General features: G+C 39.4%; 2 protein-coding genes across 8 annotated transcripts in view; one reads left to right on the top strand and one right to left on the bottom strand.

Moving 5' to 3' along the window:
- The window catches only part of LOC120424660 (oxysterol-binding protein-related protein 8), a 62,322-nt gene that overhangs the window by 7,356 nt on the left and 33,289 nt on the right, over positions 1–21,677 (bottom strand). For 4 of the 7 annotated variants that reach the window (XM_039588834.2, XM_052706315.1, XM_052706316.1 and 1 more), the window contains one exon: positions 6,657–6,712. In XM_039588834.2, the coding sequence (XP_039444768.2) occupies positions 6,657–6,712 (56 nt within the window). Of the gene's footprint in view, positions 1–6,656; positions 6,990–8,725; positions 9,449–11,410; positions 11,592–14,940; positions 15,011–21,677 lie in introns of those variants that run through there. The other 3 variants (XM_052706317.1, XM_052706318.1, XM_052706319.1) reach the window with 3 other exon arrangements.
- LOC120424661 (uncharacterized) lies at positions 841–4,705 on the top strand. Its single transcript, XM_052706321.1, has 4 exons — positions 841–886; positions 1,005–2,252; positions 2,314–2,624; positions 2,681–4,705. Exons 1-4 carry the CDS (start codon positions 856–858, stop codon positions 4,241–4,243), a joined length of 3,153 nt encoding a protein of 1,050 aa, XP_052562281.1. The 5' UTR covers positions 841–855; the 3' UTR covers positions 4,244–4,705.

Here is a 21,677-nt window from a genome sequence, read left to right as displayed (position 1 = left end):
TCGCCTCCTTTTCTCTCCCACACAAAAAACTGGGGACAATGTAGCTGTCAAATTAGGCCAAAATGCTAAAGTCACTCACAAAATGAACTCTGAGTGATTTGAGTTCATTTGTGACGTCACGATTTTCTCCTCTATAGAGGAGAAAAGCAACTCGCGACAAAATTTTGAGGCTAGGAATTTTGACAGGTATGATTTTCATAAAGTGTTCGCCTCCTTTTCTCTCCCACAGAAAACTGGGGACAATGTAGCTGTCAAACTAGGCCAAACTGTTCAAGTCACTCACAAAATGAACTTTGAGTGATTTGAGTTCATTCCTGACGTCACGATTTTCTCCTCTATAGTAACAATCATACTACACCCATACCAAAAATCATGATTTTTTGAGTTCCAAATCCCACTTTTCATACGATTTTTTGAGTTCAGGTACTACAACCATAAAAATGGTTATATGGGTTGAACTGAAAAATTCGTATGAAAAGTGGGATTTGGAACTCAATAACAACATTTCAAAAGGGCGAAACCCTCTGTTGTAAACAAATTGAGTTTTCACCAGAAGTGTGTTTAACTAACGAAATACTATCTAAAACTCTTTGAAAAATCTCAAAATTCACAATATCCGACATTTTCTGTTCGAAAAACAAAAGGGCGTATGCAGTCAAATGTCAAAACAAGAAAGTGTCACTTTTTCGCCCGTTTGGTTCCTTGTGTTTTCAAGGGGCGAATTTTGTGTTTAACTTCTTTTGAAGACGAAACTTGTTCTTTGTCGGTTTTTCAATAAAATTGAAGCGGAAAAACTATGTAAATTCTTTATTTTACAAAAACTGTATACTGTCGTCTGAACTGAACCCCTCAACGATGGATTTCGAAGGTTTTGAAGCCCTACTTGGTGAGATTTGAGCAGATAATATTGATATCGCTGATGTTGATAATATTGTTTTGAAACTATTGAAATGATAATAGCTTTTTTGATTAAAAAGTAATAATCCTTGTTTCTTCATAAACAGCGGCAGCTGACATGGTTCTCAAAGGAGAAATTGAGCCGGAACCGAGTGAGCTCAGCTACTCGGATTCATCCACGCTAACAGCTACCCACGGTTCGAGCTTGACGCCGTGGTCTTCCGACTCCTCCAGCCTGGCTGTAAATGACGTCTTCGTGTCGGATTGCTCGACAATGACGGCAATGGAACCAAGTCTCTGGAACCAGAGCTTGGCCGGAAATCCGGGAGGAACGAAGCACGAATCCAGGAAAAGGCGCTCTATGCTTGACACCAGTGTTTACTCGGAAGCATCAACCATCCAAAACACACGGGCAGGAGTGCTAATTTCGAGCAAGGGACAGAGTTCGCTGAATAGCAGCATCAGCAGCGGAAGTTCCATATTAAAACGCACACGAGCAGGACTCCTGGTATCGCCACCAGTATCAAACACCAGTGTTCGTATGGGTATGCGGAATAGCTTCCGAGACACCTCGTTGGCGGAGCGTTCACTAGTGGACCAGCGACAGGATCTGGTCAGATCTTCAGCGGGGACGGTTTCTACACCCCGGGAAACATCGAGATACAACGCAAACACACTGCAGCTGGAGGGCGCCGGATCATCATCCCGAAATACTTCTCGCGTCCGAGTCGTCTCCATGGCGGAGCGTTCGCTAGTGGACCAGCGACTGGATCTGGTCAGATCTTCAGCGGGGACGGTTTCTACACCCCGGGAAACATCGAGATACAACGCAAACACACTGCAGCTGGAGGGCGCCGGATCATCATCCCGAAATACTTCTCGCGTCCGAGTCGTCTCCTTGGCGGAGCGTTCGCTAGTGGACCAGCGACTGGATCTGGTCAGATCTTCAGCGGGGACGGTTTCTACACCCCGGGAAACATCGAGATACAACGCAAACACACTGCAGCTGGAGGGCACCGGATCATCATCCCGAAATACTTCTCGCGTCCGAGTCGTCTCCTTGGCGGAGCGTTCGCTAGTGGACCAGCGACTGGATCTGGTCAGATCTTCAGCGGGGACAGTTTCTACATCTCGATCCCGAGACCACTCCCCGCGGCGATCACCGGTTGATCAAAGGCAGAAAGTTGTAAATTCAACGCCGAATCGCAAGCAAAGTCAACCCATCGCTGAGATTTCTTTCGGTGACATAAGCGTCATCAGGAATGACCAAGATTCTAATAAGTTCGCTCTGGAGGACATGTACGAGCGCTTTAATTCTACAACGATCCTATTCGAAGAAAGTGACGACGACGAAGGTTAGGATATAATTTTCTTCACCTACATTTCAAATTATTTTATGTTTTTGCTCAATTTCAGACGAAGAAGGTGAAAAACCGGGCGATCTCGGGTTTAACGACACGGCACCTGAGTGCGTCAAGCAAAAGCAACCAAATCTTCGAGCAATAAACCACAACGCACGTGTTCAGGGCAAAGAGTACAGAAAAGCGGACGGAACGGTCGTTCCTGCGCGTAGCATAAAACCTGCTTGTAAGCATCTGAAATGTAACGAACAATTCGATCAACCCGCGCGGGAAATGATTTTGAAGCGCTTCCTGGAGTTAACTCTGTCGGGACAAAATCAGTTGCTTTCTTCTTACATGGATATCGACGTCACACGACACCCACAGGTAGTTGTAATTTAATCTACTTCGCTAAACGTATTTCTAATTATACATATTTTTAGGTCGTCAATTCCAGGAGGCTTTTCACTAGACAATATTACCTGCCAAGTAACGGAGGACGCGCCAAAGTCTGCAAACTAATGTTCGAAGCCACGTTCGACATCGGTGACAAAAAATCCCGAATTATCGCAGACAAGAAGCTGGCAGGCCTGGGAATTGCAGCTGACGACTTGCGGAAGAACAATACTTGCCACAAGAAGATACCCGAAGAGCACATCAACTTCATCAAGACCCACATCAATTCTTTCCCGGCCTACAAGTCACATTACAGCAGTGCGAAAACGGAGAAGCTGTATCTAAGCTGCGACCTGAACATCGCTAAAATGTATAATCTGTACATACAGAAGTGCAAGAAGCAGGGTCTCGATGCAGTCCATTACAATTCGTACCGGCTAATTTTCAAACAGTTTAAACTGTCGTTCAGAAAGCCCAAGATGGACACCTGCAACACGTGTGACAAGCTGGCCATTCGGCTCAAACTAGCAGCATCGGAAACAGAAGCAGCGAAAGTCCAGCATGAACGCGAGGAGCACCAGGGAAAGGCGTCGGCAGCGTACGCAGAGAAGAAGAAGGACGTCGCGGCTGCGAAAGGTAGTCCCGAGATTCGGACAGCCTCTTTTGATTTGCAGAAGTGTCTAGCAACGCCACATTTGCTGTGCGGAACCGCTTTCTACTCGCGACAGCTGTGGACGCTCAACCTGACAATTTTCTCGACCTGTAACGGCGTCAACGCAGCGCATTGTCACATGTGGGACGAGTCGCTTGCAAAAAGAGGGTCGCAGGAAATAGCATCGTGCCTTCTGATGGACTTGTGCAGCATGGACGAACAGATCAAGTTGGTTACGTTCTATTCGGACCGTTGTGGCGGGCAAAATTTGAATTATGTTGTCTGCAGTACGTTCCTACATTTTGTGGAACAGTGTCGTTCCGAGGGGCGAGACATAACAATTCGTCATAAATTCATGACTAGCGGGCATTCACACATGGAGTGCGATTCCATTCACGCGTCGATAGAAAAAGCCAAGAAAAAGTGCGCGGTTTCAATAGAAACTCCCAGAGATTGGGCTATTTTTATTGGCTCAATCAACCGGAAAATCCCATTCAACGTGATTGAAATGAAACAGGAAGAATTTCGCGCCTTGAAGGAACTGAAGCAAGTCTACAAACGTCCAAAGAAGGACAGCCAGGGCGACAAGCTTTGCTTTAAAGATATTTGCTTCTTCGAATTCCGCTCTGCCTCGCCCGGCTTGGTGCACTTTAAGTACGCCTTCGATGAAGATCAATATCGATGCTTCCGTATGGCACAGGAAGGAGCGTCAATGGCTACACCAGGCCCGATTGCCACAGAACCCTTGCCGCTTCCAAGCGAGAAATTGGAAGACTTGCAGAAATTGCTGCCCTTCGTCACGAACAAGGCTTACTACGAGACCTTGTTGAAAAGTATCGTCCCAAAAAAACGCGGCAGGAAGCCGCACAACAGTGTAATCGACGATTTTGATGGCGATCTGAATGATTCCGTTTTGTTCGAACACGAACAAGAAGAAGATGACGTTGATGTTGAATAAGTGTACTTCTTAAGCTTTATTAATGACTAAATGGCTCATTTTGTAATAAACTGATCTCACAATCGTTAATAATTACTTTTCTTGCAATTTTCCGTAAATACTAATCCGACTGTCTTTGATTATAGTGCCCAGGAAGGCACCGCAGGAAACACCAACTTGGTTGTCGCAAACGTGTATAAGTGTTATCAATTGGCACTCAATGTTCACCTGCTCTCGATTCTTATCAATCCAAGATTCGAATAATTCGAATTATTGCTCTGCCTCCACACCTTCGGTTGGTCACGCAAGAAGATTTAATCTACATGGTCCTGCGTGTATTGTACTAGAACTTTGGAATCTCCCGGAACATTATATTTTGCCACGTTGACCTTAGATTTGCTCGTTGATAAAATGATAATTTGAAAGTACGCTGTTGACAAACGGTGAAGATGTTCTAGATTCCGAAGACATCCGGATCAGGAACAACCGTTGGCCGCTGAAATGATAGAAAAATGGCCATTGTGATGATCTTGTTTCACAGGATTACAATATGTTATACATGGTTTTGGATCTGCATAGCACGAATAACAACAAATTTACATTATTCTTTTGTTTTATGGAATGAAAATGTGAATATAACATGATTTTCCCTCGTAATAATAATTATTATTCTGAAAAGAGAAGGTGGATCAAAAGGGCGAATCAGCACATTTTTCTGTTTTTAGACGTAAACATAAAAGGCGAATTTGTTGTTTTGTAAACAGAAAGGCGAATTTTGTAGGGCGAAATTTTCCCTGTCAAAATGGGTGGGCGTATGCGGGGGGGCGTAATTGAAAGTGTCGTTCCAAAAGAACGTATTCTATTTTTCTCGATTTATTATGTGAAAAATGGTTCAAAAAATTGCAAACGGTACGGGAATAATAAATGTGGGCTATTAGCTGCCACTCAATTCAAAAACATGCAAATTATATCCAATTTTGTCAAAATAGGATTTGATTTAAGAAGCAATGTTTTCAATGCTTATTATCTCAAAACAGGCGGTTTGCAGGTTTCGCCCTTTTGAAATGTTGTTACAGAACTCAAAAAATCATGATTTTTGGTAAGGGTGTATAGAGGAGAAAATCGTGACGTCAGAAATGAACTCAAATCACTCAAAGTTCATTTTGTGAGTGACTTTAACATTTTGGCCTAGTTTGACAGCTACATTGTCCCCAGTTTTCTGTGGGACAGAAAAGGAGGCGAATACTTTATGAAAATCATACCTGTCAAAATTCCTAGCCTCAAAATTTTGTCGCGAGTTGCTTTTCTCCTCTATTACGGACTTCATAATGGTGTATAGAATTCAGAGTGAATTAAATATTCATACATATATTTGGTAAGTAAATTATATCAACTGTCATTTCTGTCAAATAATTAGAAGATTTTTTTTAATTCATGCGTATGAATAAAAGAAATTATTATAGAACAATAACAATAAGCTCTAAAGATTTCCACAACTTTTCTTGGCAAAGAAATCCTTTTCAAACATTTCAAACGCTTTCCAACCTGGAAATAGAGCAGTAAAAGTTTTTCCGACCAACATTCCTGCCCGCAAATTCCCTGTGCACATTTTCCCACAACCCCATTTTCGTAACCATTTCTTCGACATCGTTTTCCCAGCTTTCTCACAAACACACACACTCACACACTACCGCGGGAAAACACAGCAGAACAAACATCGAAGGGTGGGGAAAATAAAAATGTTTCCCGGACCGGTTGTGAGCTTTTTTTTTGCGGACTTTGAGAGAAAACCGGCGACTCGCTGAGAATCATAAAATATTAAAAAAGCATAACAACTATAAGCGGTTACGATTGGTCACCGTAACCCACACTACCGCAGGACAGTTGGGGAAAGCTTTATGCAAAAGTTTCACGTTCCAGCAGAAAAAAAAAACTTTTGCGGACGAATAGTTGAGCAAATCGTTTTACGAGATTTTTACTCGATGGGCAATTAGAATAGCGTTTTCGTGCATTAAATATCGTGGTGGTATGCATAATTCATGACGATAAGCGGGTTATGAAAATGCATGTTCGATGGCGGGGGAAAAACTAGTTGTATAGATCGATATCGGTTTCGTGGCGAGCGTCAATAGAATCGCAGACATTGAGCTAATATTGGTTCATGAGGGCTGCTGGTTGAACCACGCGACTCCACGTTATGGCTAAGCCTGTGCTCTTGATATGATTAAATGTATCCGGAAATAGGCATATGATCCACTTAAGAGGTTTTAAAACTTGAAGTTTAGTAGAGCATCTCAAAAACGAACTTCGTAATCTACAAATCTACAGCCGTAAAATCAAAATCCACAAATATGAAGTGAGTGAAGATGTCTTATCGAGCGAAAAGTGTTCTGTAAATTTTTGCCAAATTTATATTTTATTTTCTTGAACTCACCTTATCTGGAAAGCCGGAGTCGATTTTGGGACTGCTTTCGTTCCATCCTGAGATTCCTAGAAAGAATTTCATAGCTCGATATAGTGTTGGTGGTGACGTGTTGTTGCTGCTGTTGTTGTTGTTGTTGAGGATTTTTGCAGATTTGTGAGTTTGAATTATTTTCGCCACAATGTAGCTTTCTAACACGGCAGCTGTTGTTTTCGCAGTCTCGTGCTTTCTTCCTGCCTTCCCAGAACACTTGGCTTCTGTTCAGATTGTTAAGTTATTTTTATTTAACGCCACCACACGAGCCGTCTGGCAGATTTGGCGTCATGCTTAAGGGGTGCCAACGACCTAACACTAGCCTGTCCCATTTTGAGGTCATGTCGAGGAATTTCAGGTGCTCACTTCTTAAATGATAGATTATGATGTTAGGAACAATGTTTTCTTAGACAAGAAAAAATAATAAAATACTTTCTCGCACCCCCTACTCGATTTACTGAAAAATGTCACTTTTTTGAACAAATTTTCTAAAATCGCTTGGAATCAATACAAAAACTGATTCGATCTGGTGAGTATTATCTTCAAACGATAGGTTTTTGTCCATAGATTAAGATGCACTATCAATATTGGACCAAAATCTAAGTTTTTGGACTCTCCCAGGCGGATTTATGTCGAAAAAATCGCATTTTTTTGAAACTTTTTTCAGAAATGCTCATTTAATTTAGGGTAGCCTATTTTTCCCAGTAAAACCAATACATGCAGCTTGTAGGAAATTTCATGGCGAACATTTTTCCCTCTGAGAAAATGCAATTTCGACACTCCAGAGCCGAGATATTTGAGTTTTAGTGAGGAAAAATGTGCCAATTTTCAAAATTTCTCAGAATTCAGAAGCAAGGCCTACTAATTACCCGATGTTGCAAGCATGTGTCGCAAAGGTCAGGGTATGCTTTCTTATAGTAATTTTGGCCGCTGAATCCGAATCTGAAATCAAAATTCGTGTAAACAGTGATGTTATGTAACTACACCCTTTTGGAATGTTATTTGCGTGATAAAATCGCTGCCATTCAAATTGCTTGCAAGTTCGATCATACTTTTTTCGGTTTTCGTAAATACCACTTTGATTCAGCGATTTTCCACTCTCCATATCAAAAAGATTTGTTTTGTATGGAAATTGGGGAGGAGGGGGTCAGCGATTAAAAAAAAAAGTGTCCACGTGGTTTATGGATAGTCCCTAAGCCACCACCAAATAACAATATGCGATTTTTCGAATTGCTTAAGATAATCAAAAAGTAAAAAACATTTAACAGATCTGTAAGTAAAAAATCAATCAAAGTGGAACGAAAACCGAGAAAAGTATGACCGAACTTGCAAGCAATTTGAATGGCAGCGATTTAATTACGCAAATAACATTCCAAAAGGGTGTAGCTACAAAACATCACTGTTTACACGAAATTTGATTTCAGATTCGGATTCAGCGGCCAAAATTACTATAAGAAAGCATACCCTGACCTTTGCGACACATGCTTGCAACATCGGGTAATTAGTAGGCCTTGCTTCTGAATTCTGAGAAATTTTGAAAATTGGCACTTTTTTCCTCACTAAAACTCAAATATCTCGGCTCTGGAGTGTCGAAATTGCATTTTCTCAGAGGGAAAAATGTTCGCCATGAAATTTCCTATAAGCTGCATGTATTGGTTTTACTAGGAAAAATAGGCTACCCTAAATTAAATGAGCATTTCTGAAAAAAGTTTCAAAAAAATGCGATTTTTTCGACATAAATCCGCCTGGGAGAGTCCAAAAACTTAGATTTTGGTCCAATATTGATAGTGCATCTTAATCTATGGACAAAAACCTATCGTTTGAAGATAATACTCACCAGATCGAATCAGTTTTTGTATTGATTCCAAGCGATTTTAGAAAATTTGTTCAAAAAAGTGACATTTTTCAGTAAATCGACTAGGGGGTGCGAGAAAGTATTTTATTATTTTTTCTTGTCTAAGAAAACATTGTTCCTAACATCATAATCTATCATTTAAGAAGTGAGCACCTGAAATTCCTCGACATGACCTCAAAATGGGACAGGCTACCTAACACGCATCGCAAATGTACGGTCACTTATCACATGCTTCAAAATTTGCAAAAAAAAAAAATCACTTCCAAGATAGCAAAACTCGTGCAAATCTCTACTTCAAGTCAGCTGATTTGTTTATCGAGTCAACATCGGGGTCGCGATTAACCGGGCTGTAATTTAAAATCGCTTTCGCAAGTTGCACTTCCCCTTAAAACAAACACACAACAAGCCTGTTGTCACTGTTGCAATAATCCCGATGACGCGAAAATAAAAACAACCTCAAAGTTCAACGACGACAATAGCTCACTCATTAAAATTCCCTAGGGCAGGACTTTGTTTATTTCTTTCTCGGTTTTGGTTAGGTTCGACACTTGACTCGAAAGTGTGAAAAAAGAAGGAATAACCACCAACTTTCGCAAACAATCAAACTAGGATAAACAAAAACAGAGAAAAAGGCGGTTGATTGCACATTCTCGCCGAATGACGACAGTAAAATTAAGGTATTTGACACTAACTTTTGTCTTATTTAGGAATTTTGATCAAATAAGATTTTTTCAAGATTCATTTGGCACAGTGCAAAAACATTGTCAAATTCAGTTTTCAAAAATCAAATAAAGAACACCTCACCCTTAACCACAGAAGAGGGGCCAATCTTGCGATGATGCAAAGTTAGTCAGAAGAGTGCGGAAAACGAAATTGCTGCAGTGGACACGAGCGTTATTCTGAGGTGCCGTGCGAGGTTATAAATAAAAGTAAAGCCAAAGTGTGGGAAATTTTTAATTTGAAAAATAAAATAAAACTTCCAAGTATATCCCGAATGCAAAGTGATAGCAGTAAGAATAAAACATACTAACAAATTTAGAGAAAACCAGAAGATTTAAATCATAAGGGTAATCTTAATAAACTTAGAAAATAGGCAAGTTGTCGCTAGAACAACTCGGCATTTTTGAATTGATGTCAGTAAACTCTTTAATGTTATCAAGGTCTGATAGATTTGAGCTCCCTGAACACGCTCCAATCGTCAGATTTGAATTTTAGTGATTTTCAGGCCAATAAATAAAACTGTAAATTGCGGTATGAAATCATCTCAAGCAACCATGCGCACCCACGTTTGTCTATAGATATCAGGGGTAGCAAAAATAAAGAAGTGCGCATGGTTGCTTATGACGATTCCATAGCATTTATAATTAATTTTACTAATTTATTTTTTAGCAGGTACCTAATTCATTAAAATTCGATTCTTTCGATTAAAGCGTGTTCAGGAAGCTCCAATCTATCATACCTTGACGAAATTGACGCGTTTACTGACATAAAGTTCAAAAATGTCGAGTTGTTTTATCAACATGTTTGTATAGAAGTTGTTGATGGAGTCTGAACCCAAGTCTTTAAATATCCAAAAGCAAGAGTCCAAATATAATCAGAAACTAAAGTCGGAGTCGAAGTCGTATCAAAAGCTAACTGACAGATAGCTAAACTTCAAACAAAGGCTTTCAAGATGAAATTTTTAGTCACTAATATAATATTTGAACCAACACATGTTTGCTCGACAAAAAGTAAAAAATATTTTCAAATAAATAAATATAACAGCTTTAAAACACGTTTTTGAAGTTGATGTCAGTAAACGCTTCAGTTTCGTCAAGGTATGATAGATTTGGGCTTCCTGAACACGCTCCAATCGACAGAATTGAATTTTAGTGAATTCTCTGCAAATAAATAAAATTGTAAATTTGGGTCTAAATGCTATGGAATCATGTTACACATCCATGCGATCCCTCATATAAGCAACCATGCGCACACCCTTATTTTTGCTACCCCCATAGATAAACGTGGGTGCGCATGGTTGCTCAAGATAATTCCATAGAATTTGTACCCAAATTTACTATTTTATTTATTGGCAGGGAATCCACTAAAATTCAATTCTGTCGATTGGAGCGTGTTCAGGGAGCACAAATCTATCATACTCTGACGAAACTGAGGCGTTTACTGACATCAACTTCAGAAATGTCGAGTTGTGTAATCTAGACTAACATTAAATATGCCAAAATACAACTTGCTTACACAGATTGAACACATTAAAAAAAACTAGCCTTTCGAAAAAAAAAATATCTTCAGCTAAATTTCAACTTATTTCTGCCCAACCTTCTCCGATTTCAGTAAACAACCAAGCCCACCCAAAAAAACAAAAACAAAACAACCAAAACTAACTGCGCAACTGCCACCTCCTAAGCGAGTTGAATTCCCAAAATCAACAGCCGGACAAGGAACGACCAAACGACGTGTCCGATCCCGTTTACAACAACTGTCGGGTCACGTTTGGCCGAGCAGTATAGAAAAAGAAAACATCGCGAATGCACCACAACATCCACCAACTGGCTATTGACGATGGCAACAACATCTTCATCTCCTGACCATAATTTCTTCCTCTTTTCATTCACTTTTTTTCGGGGGGTCCGTGGCACGTTCCATAAGTCACACTCGACTAATCAATTAAACCGAAACATACACACACACACACATTTGGCAAGTTTAATAACTCTTCGACCCGGCACTCTAGCCTTGGTTTGTTGGCCTGCGGTACAAATTTCTCCCCAGCTCTACCGTGAACGGCAGCCCGTGAAATCAAGGTCACGGTCACGGTTCCCCAAACTCCCAAACAGTTCAAGAGACCTTGGAGACTTTCCCCAAACCTCTTCTTAGCAACCTCGAATTGGTTCAAGTCTCCCCGAAGAGACTTGGCCGGTCAACGCGCGAATAACAAATATCGGAAAACGCGTCGCACTAGCGATGCACAAAAGAAAAGAAAACGTCCGTTCGGTAGGTCGAGTCGCGACACTCTGAGGAGCCGCGCGTTGGACGTCGACACACATGGTGGTCGACTGACCGAAGACGTGGTACACGACCACAAAACCAATACCGTACAGTGGGCCCACCCCATTAAAGAAGACGGTCAATACCAACAACAGGCAGTAGAGCCCAAGAAAGAATGAAAAAAAACATTAACAGCCGGTTCGGTCATCGTCAGTAACCGTCATTGTTTTTGCGGCGCGGATCGCGTGTCATCGTGCCGACACTTACATATTTGGAGCCTAACATTTCAAAAGGGCACATAATTTTTGTAAACAATAGTGTATCCCTTTCACTCGAATGACAGTTTACATAAGGTGTGAAAGGGACACACTCTTGTCTAAAAAAGTTATGTGCCCTAATGAAATGGCAAGCACGATTTGTGCACTATGCATATTATGAAGGAAGAAACGAATCAACACCAATAACAACGACGATGGTGATGATGATGCCGGGCGCCATACCGAGGGGCACGCTGATGAGTTGTGTGTTGTGAATATGTAATCATTGTTGGTATACTAAGGTTAAACACGGTGTAGAGAATCTTTTTCTGTACTCTCAAATGATCATCAGGGAGTAAACGACAATTGGGTACTAAAGCCCTATGCCATTTTTTATGTACAACGGTAAAAAACACGAATAAAAACCATTTCTGATCACTTTTTTTCATTTAAATGCAAAAAAAATTGACAAGACAACATTTTTTCTATGGATCAACTATGGTCCCCTTGAACGAGCTGTCAAGTAGGAGCTTTTCTGTCAAGAAGGACCGCAAGGTTAATTTTTCAAAATTGATTTAAAATCCATTTTAAACTCTTTGTGGTCGTACAAAAAGTAATTGTACTCAGAAAAATAAGCTTTATCACTGTAAACAATAATATCAGCAATCTAAGCTTCATTTTAGGACCCAATTCACTAGATCTGTTTAATTTTACCTAGTTGGTTGTCTACGAATGTGTTAGCAGAATCAAAATCTCTGAAATTCATTTCCTGAACCTTCATGTAATCATTGTTTCCAGCAAGATATCAGAGACTTAAATGTAGTATCTTTCAAAAATCTCTCTCAGTGAGTGCTCAGCGCAATTATTTGGATGACAACATTCAAAAATGGTTTTAAAGGTAAGAATTCTCTCTACAAATCTGTTAAAATAAATATTTTTTTAGCTCGATCCACCTATAAGGCCAGGTCAGTTAAAATCCGTATAAAAAATCTAAAACATAAAATTTTCAGATAAAAAAATGCGATTTATATTGCGTTTTCAATTGATTTCGAATGGAATGATTTTTTTTTTCGAATTACAGTATGTAAAAAAAGTATTCATACCCCTAGGACATTTTTCACATTTTGTGATGAAACATGTAAACAATTTACAGTTTGACAGTAACCTAATAGGGTAGAGTAGTCATCAATGAAACACGGGGAACAATTTTAAATGGCTCTCACAAGTCGTAGTTTCAACCAATCATGCTCATATTTGGGGTAAAGGTGTGCCTACTGGATACACGTCTGCCATAATAGTGTTTCTTTCGACGTTCATTAGGGAATGAATTGGGCTAAAATGTCCTTTCATTAAGTTTGACCAAAATTTAGAATATACCCAGAATCCAGGGCTGTCTCAATGTTCCCCCCTCATTTAAGCCCATGGGTAACAATGAGACACTTGGATTTTTCTACATTAAACTTTTGAAAATCAATTGAAATCTTTTAAAACGTGAATTGGAAGTGATTTTTGGCATATTTATTGAGTTTTAACTTCATTTAACCAAAAATATAAAGTTTTTTGGTATAAATAAATGGATTTTACAAAATTTCAAAACTTTTTAGTATAACTTTTCTTTATTAAAGTTAAATGTTGGCAAAATTGCTTTAAAATGTTCAAGGCAAGTCACCTGCAATGGAACAATACAAAAACATGATGTTTTACTAGAAAAGTATTGATTTTCGTATAGTGTCTCATTGTTCCCCACCTGTCTCATTGTTCCTGTCAAGTGCGTCTACAATGAGACAGTTCATTAAAATATGCTCATGATACAAATACAAAAATCGTTGAAAGTTGAAAACCAAAAGTGTCTCATTGATGAGTACCCTACCCTACTACGTTTTGTTCAGAAACTCATGCCGAACATTTTGCTACAATTAGCTCATCAAAAGATGATTTCTATAAAAAGTTATACAACAAATACTATAAAAAAAAGGTGCAAAAAAAGTGTGTACACTTTTCGAAAAATTAACATAAATACAGTTATCTGTTGACAAATCAGAATCACCATAAATCCAGTGTCCTAACTCCAAATAGGCATCTTTGACTGATTCAAAAATAATTTGGATTGAATATAAAGATTACTAACTACTTAGTATAAAAGTTTATATAACTCTGGAAATTCTATATAAAACTTATCTAAACTTAATTTTGCAAACTTTTAATTTATCTTAATGTTAATATATTACCAAATATAGTTGCCAGATAAACATTTTGGAGTGGATATAAAACCGTTTTGGAGGTTTTTGTATCGATAGAATGGATTTTTCGTTGGAATTTCGTACCAACCCGGAATTACGTCGTCGAAAAATCCGCCGGCATCCGAATCGGTCCTAGATTCCCAAATCAACCTATGTGCCATCGGAAAGGGCATAACATTTTCGATCTTTTGATACCCAAACATCTAGGTTTTCTTAATTTTTTAACGCTACAGTCATCCCACATATTTATGACATATATTTGTACATTCTCTTGCTATTTCACTAGTAAAAGTAGAACTTTTAAAACAAAAAACTGCATCTCAAGACTATTTCATTCAGAGCAGCAAAACATTGCCTCCAAATTGCCTGTTCCATAATTGTGGGATGTTATTGTGCCTCCCACAATTGTGGAACACCTGAATTTAACTGATATTTTTACAAAAAATGTTATTAGACCATTCATAAAACATTACTAAGCTTGAGTTTCGTTGGTTTCAGTGCGTGAAGTTATTATTTTGTAAAAACTCTGTACTCATGGAGAGAACCAAAGTTTGTTTACATCCGTAAGAAAAAACTGTTCCAAATTTGTGGATTTCAAGGATCAAAGTTTTTATTCAAAAACATCATTTAAAAGTTAAAATTAGCAGCTGTTCGATACAGCATTTGAAAGATCGCAAGAAAAGCTTTCGAATGAAGGTAAAAGCGAATCATTAAGTTCAATTATCGATTTTCTATAAATTTTTGAACATTGGCCGATCTGTTAACTGTTCCGAATATGAGGGATGCCTGTATTAAGATCTTTAAGAAAATGTTTTTTTAAAACACGAATCCAGCTGTGTTGTTACCAAGTTTAAAAAAAATGTTATCGCCTACCATTTTGATTAATGAATTACATTGCAGTCCTTTTAGGTTTCCAATCGACTTACCCCTTGGTTCTGAATCCCCGGCGATTACTACAATAACTACCTTCCATACCACCATCACCAGATGCACATAAAAAAACACCCACTTTAGTGCGGCAATCCTTTCACAGAGTGGGCACGTATTCAGTAACAACATTTCAAAAGGGCGAAACCTACGATCCTGCCATTTCGGGAAAATCAACATTCAAAATTTTGCAATTCCGATCAATTCCTATTTCCACAAAAAAGCATGAAAACCATCAATTTTGTCAAAACGTAATAGAAAATAGCAATAATTTCATCATAGAGAGCAATTTGAAATTAATTAAGGTGTTTTTGCTATTAAAAATTGAGAAAAACAAATTACGCCTTTTTGAAGAGCGTGCCTCCATTTTCGCCCCACCGTATTCGCCACCCACTCAACCAAAACAACGGTTTAGCCCGTCAGGTTACGCCGCAAAGCAAAAGTAAACAACAGATTCGCCCTTTTGTTTTTTGTTCATTTTTCGGGTTTTTAAAGAAAAAAGTGGTGAAACAACTATTTTATCATTGTGAAACGTTACAGTCAGTGATAATACAGTGATATTTGCAACCACAGTGATAAAAAAATTGGTCTGGAAAGCCTTCAGAAGGAGTCCGATTCAGGGCAAGAATCGTTGAGCCAGGATACACCGTAAGTAGCAAGTTGGTTTGACGATGTGGTCTATATTGAAGTGACGTTCCTTGGGGTGTCCCCGCCGGAAGTGGGAGACATGGCACCTGACAACTAGGCCACCCCGCGACACCATCCTGCCTTCTCTATCTTTGCATAGCTTCAATGGTTACGGAGGCGATGATTTTGTACGGCATTCTTCCAAAACTTCCCTACACTAACTTTTTGTCCTGCAACTGCTAGACCCAGAATCCCCGGATGTTCCAAGAACCGGTAAATTATGGACCTTAATATCTAGATTGTGAATCCAGACCAGATCCGATACTACAATAATTGAAATTAAAAAGTTATGTATTTAGGATCATACAAATCTGTGTTTGTTGTGGAATTGTGGTCAGAGACATCAGAAACATACATTTTGATCCATTTTGAGGATTGTCAGGTTAAAATTCACTAAATTATAACGAAAATTTGGTGTTTCTAAATATACATCGGAACTTGCAGAAAACACTACATTCGCCCCTCGTGATTGGATGAAAACACAAGGGCGGAAACTCAATTTGGTTTGTTTTGATTGATGTTGTTGATTAGCCCTTTTGTTTTTTGCTTGTAAAACTACGTATTTTCGGAATTTTGTGATGATGGAGGGTGTTTTAGGATCAGTTTTGTTCGCTTTATATGATTCTGACAAAAACTCAGTTTGTTTACATCTGAGGGTTTCGCCCTATTGAAAAGTTGTTACTGTATTATCCTCCTCTGTCTCTCTACACCGTTGTTGTTGTTGTTAATACGGACATTTAACTCTTGTACGTTTACTACCGTGTATCTCAGTCGCTGTAGTCGTAGTTGCGCTGTTTTTGTTTACAATTCGTCGCTTTTGTTGTTTCACTACCATAACTCCGATTCAATCAGTCAAAACAAAGACAAACAGACTCTGCCAGTTTTCGCCTAAGGTTATGAACAATTAAGAATTTATTGCAAAACTTTTTGATATATTTATACATTTTTCCGTTTCGTATCATTTTACTTCGTACAAACACTACTGACAGAGTTATCTTAGTAGTAGTTTTTTGTTGTTGTTCGAGAAGTAGTTTGTTTTTGTTATTATTGGATGATGCCATAACTGAGTATGAGTAGTTGTTGCGGAAGAACGGTTGTGCTTGCTGAGGTGACATCATCGCTGGTTTGTCGTGCACGTACAGGATGATGCACTTGCTTTAGTTGGAGGGTGGTTTTGTTTACAGAATTCAAAGCATTTTATTCATTGTTTTCGAGGTACTTCAAGTCTTGTAGTCTTGTCTTGTTACTGTACCCAAAACAAACAAAAAAAATCTTTACAATTGACAAACCCTTGAGCACGTTGCCACAACCCATCACTTTATAGTGACTACTACTAGTGAAGAGGGGCACGCTAAGTCGCTTAATTACAGGTGATTATTCCGCAGCACGTGTTCCACACGCGAACTTTCTAGGTCATCATCGCCATCATCATCACCAGTCGCGCGGAACATCGTTTGCTCGTACAATTCGCAACAACAACAAAACCCATGACCTTTGACTGCGACAAATTTTGCTGCCTGGTTTGGTGGTCGGTGGCGCAGTAACTAAATTTGCATAATTCGACACGTCCAAATCTCGCAGTGTACAATCCGGCACAGCTCCCATAAAGCGTGAAATTAGCCCGTAAATTCTATATGTACTTCAATTACTGTACTTTATGGGGGATGCACAGTAAAAAATTATAACGCATTTTTTTGTTTTTGTTTTAATAACATCAAGCTATTTGAATTTAGAAAGTGACAGCATCACATCTTATCACTTATGCCAGGGCTGCCAGTTTTTCAATATGTACGATTCTCAACTGTCAGAACCATCGAAATCAAAGCATAGGTGGAGGTGTTGTGCACCGCAAAACTTTTCCCGGGCCTCCGTGTCAACTACACTTTGTCATGAGCTTGTGGTCGTGTAGACTTGGTTTTTGTCATCTCCGCTACGACCCAAGTGGCAGTCGCATGACAGGAAATGTAGTGCAGCGGGCGCAACCAGTGAGTCTCAACCGGAAAGTGCCGGAAACCGGAAAAACGGGGAGGGTGAAAAGTTTTACAGCAGCTTTTTCTTTTGCTGCAAGTGTGTGCATATCACTGCTGGACGAGTCATTTCCTGGGCAATATTGTATGGGAGGTGGAAATTTACGGCGTGATTTCTTTTTTGACTTGTGTACCGTCAGTGGGGGTGACTATGGGTTAAAAAACGATACACCTCTCGTAGTATCTTAATAACAACAACAATTTAAATAACATCGAAAATCTTTCCACGCAGATTTGTTCTTAGATAGTTTACTAACATTTTCTCAAATTATGGTGGATTTTGATGAACATTACCTTAAATGCCAATAGTTTGAAAATTGATCCAATCTCACCCCTTAGAGGGGGTGACATTGGGTCAAATGAAACAAAAATTATGCTAAAATACAACGATATGGTAAAAACAAATCATCCAACAGTGTTTTTTGTTCGAGGGAATCGTATTGACACGCTACAATGTTTGAAGTGGAGATTTTCAAACATTTGGGTAGTTTTTGAGCAATTCTAACAAAAATATTAGAAAAATGCTTTTCGAGAGGTCATTTTGGCCAAAAACGTACCCCAACTTTAGACAGCTGCCAAAATAACAGGATTTGTTCTAGGAACGAGATTTTTTCAGCGAAGTCATCTTAAGATGTCCCCTACACAACCCTTTTAACAGAATTCAGTTTCATTGAGAAGAACCTGAGAAATGGTAAAATCCGTAAAAAATCACTTTGACCCAATCTCACCCCCCAGACCCAATGTCACCCCCACTGACAATACCACTTGAAATAAATCGTACAAAATTTAATCTTATTTTATTTTTCTTGTTCTTTTATACCTAGTAAAATGTATGAATTGATGTTAACGTAATCTTTTCCTTCGAATAATAAAGATATCAGAATCATGTCCCTTAATCATAAGGTGTCTGTAACCAACGCACGTAAATCAAGTTAATGACTTGTGAAAGTGAGCGCCATCTGTCGTCTGCGGTGGTGCGTGGCGTTGCATAATTTTGGGAGTTTTCTTCTAAGAAGTTATCCACCCGCTTGCACAAGAGTTGGGAAAATTGTTTGCAGCCGAAAAAGTGCTGGCAACGACAGTTAATTAATGGTGAAATCGGACTCATTTTGGCTTTCTACGAAAAACCAACAATCGATGATGACGATGATGATGATCAAGGGGATTAGATTTCAAAGTACAACTTACACGGACGCCCCAGCCTCCCAAAAAAGTTGGAACGGTAACTTCAACTCGCTGGTTCTCGGGCATAACTCAACTAATCAAGACGATTCTTGTATCCTCACAGAAAAAAAAAGTTGAATTTTGGAATGTTGAAAATTTGGTAGGTTGAATATTACCTCTTTATTTGTGTAATATTACATAAAAAATGTGTAAAAATGTGAACCTGATGAATATTCATCAAAAACTGATGAAAATTCATCATTTTCTGGGGTAAAATTTATCATTTATTTTGCCACAAAATCTGTCACCATTTCCTGATGAATATTACCATCATTTTTTTTTCTGTGCTGTGATTTGTAAGAATGCCTAGATGATCGTAGAATTTTGCAGAACTCGATTTGATCAAATCTGTATTTTTTTCGGCCGAAAAAATCGTTCCACCTTTTTCAAAATGTCTGCTTCCGCGGAATCTCCGGCGTTTTTTTTTTTACACTCGAAAAAAAAAGATGGAACGATGTATTTGATCGCAAAAATTACAGATTTGTTCAAATTGAGTTCTGCAAAGTTCTAGGATCATCTAGACATCCTAACAAATCATTGAAAAAAAGAATCGTCTTGATTGGTTGAGTTATGCCCGAGAACCAACGAGTTGAAGTTACCGTTCCAACTTTTTTGGAGCCTTGGGAGTTGGAATGTTAAAACGGGTTAATCTTGAAGTCGGCGAATTTCGTCTTGAACTTTACTGATAAGAGGTCGAGGGGATTTAAATGAGGAAAAAACGTCAAATTGACAGCGCGTGGGCGGTAAAAAAAAGAGAACCGAAAGCTTCGATTTTTTTTCTCTGGGCTAAAGTTATCTGGTTCAACTGATAAGTGCATGTCTGCGGCGAACCGGGTGTGAAATGGAGATAAGGGAAAAAGTTTTTTTATGCTTGTTTTTTATCGAAATTGCACTCGAACGTATATACGTTGATCTGCTTCAATTACAAAAAAATCAGAAAAGAAAACAGTTAAGTAGTTTGCGAAATAAAAATAAAGTCAAGCTTCCTAAAAGATAACCTCAAACATTGATTCCCTAAGAGCCACAGCAAAACGTGACAGAATGACAAAAATGTCTTCAACAGGAATTCTCACATCCCACAGGAAAAAGTGCACTGCTGTTAGAAGGTTGCACCAGGTCAACTGCAATGGTAGCACCAACAGCACGTAACCGCAGTAAAATAGCACAAGCAAATGGCTAGTGCAACGTTTTGCCGTACAACAACAAGATCATCGTCACGTTCCAAATGGGAACGAAATTGGAAGCTGCGACAGGGTCAACAGATCCAATGATAATGTGACTCATCACTCACTAAATTGGTGCCAAAAATTAAACCTTTCACCTTAATTGAACCGAGCGCACAAACAAATTAATCCTCTGTTTTTTTTTCGTTTGGCACAACGTGGCGTGACCTGAACTCCGGAAAAGCCTGTTGATACGAGCCTTCCGGTGCTCGGAATGCAGCATGCAAACAGGCGCTATGCTCCCCCGTGCTGCCATCTCTGGCGAAAATTGAGTTTATTTGTGGAACTGCTACGCGGCCGGTATATGAGCCCACCCCGGGGATCGCGTGTGACGTTTCAATTAATAAGCTCTGCTTCGAAATTTAATATGGAAAACAAATTGCATTCCGAATTGATGGGGCACGAGCGACGCGGTGCCAATTACGGGCAGATAAATTTGAATTTGCTGGGGTACGGTGGAGTATCGTCCCGAATAAATCATATCAGACACATTTGGTAATGAATTGAAATGTGAGGGTAAATGTCAAACTCTATCGTGACCTTTTTCGTTACGAACTGAATCCATTACAAAGAAAAGCGAATATCTATTAACCTTTATTTTCTATTCTGAAGACCCTCATAGCAGCTCTTGAGTTGTGGTAGGCATCTAAGAGACGTCACAAACAGAAGCTGATTTTCCTTTTTGATGTTTGAAAAGGTCAAAGAGCAAATTGGTAACTGACTCTATTTTTCCGGCCATAAACTGAATTCTACGGACTCAGTTTTACCAGGCATTTGATACCAAAACACACCGTCCCATCAATTCCTGGAGCAATTTCGCATCCTGTTTCCGGTCCACCTAGCATCATCTGGTGTATGACAAAACACCTCTTCCTTCGGTATTGAAGCACATCCGTTAGATCTTCGACAAGGACTTCCGATCGTCTTACTCGCCCCGGCTTCGTCACCGGTTTCGACACGTTCAATTTGTTATCCGGCGATGCGCCACTAACAATCCACCCCGCATCCAACATCGATGAATGCTTCTCTCTAAAGTGCAAAATGCTTCACGGAAAGGATATAAACTTGCACAGGAAGAACGACGTTGAAAGCGACAGCTTGGCGTCGAAAGTTTAATGAAGCGTAAAAAAAACTTATCGTGCTGAATTGATGAGATGCATTATATGGATAGCAAAAACTGGAGTTGCTTTTAGGTTAGATCCAGAGATATAAAACGTGGTATCATACAAACAACCCGAACACATTAATTATCTCGACAACGAGACTTCATCTCCCAGTGTTATGTCACCGTTATAGCAGAGCACAGCTCGTCAGTTTGCATAATCAACTCGGCAAACAGCGGTTACTAAATTAAGCAACCCTGGAGAGCGGGAAAAGGAGCCATTCCCGGGGCTTGTTCATCTCTACATTGTTAAAATCACGGACTAATTCGTGAGAGAGCATCTTGCTGTACCTGTTTTCGGAACGTCCCAGACACGGCTCCTTTAATCAACAATGAAAAAAAGGAACAAGTAAACAGCGCCGTGTTCTCCGCACCCACTTGAGCTTTTACACCAAACCCACCGAGTCAAAAAC

This window comes from Culex pipiens, chromosome 1 (genome assembly GCF_016801865.2).
Source record: "Culex pipiens pallens isolate TS chromosome 1, TS_CPP_V2, whole genome shotgun sequence".
Taxonomy (NCBI): Eukaryota; Metazoa; Arthropoda; class Insecta; order Diptera; family Culicidae; genus Culex; species Culex pipiens.
Note: the sequence above shows the minus strand (reverse complement) of the source record. Positions and strands in the feature narration are given on the sequence as shown.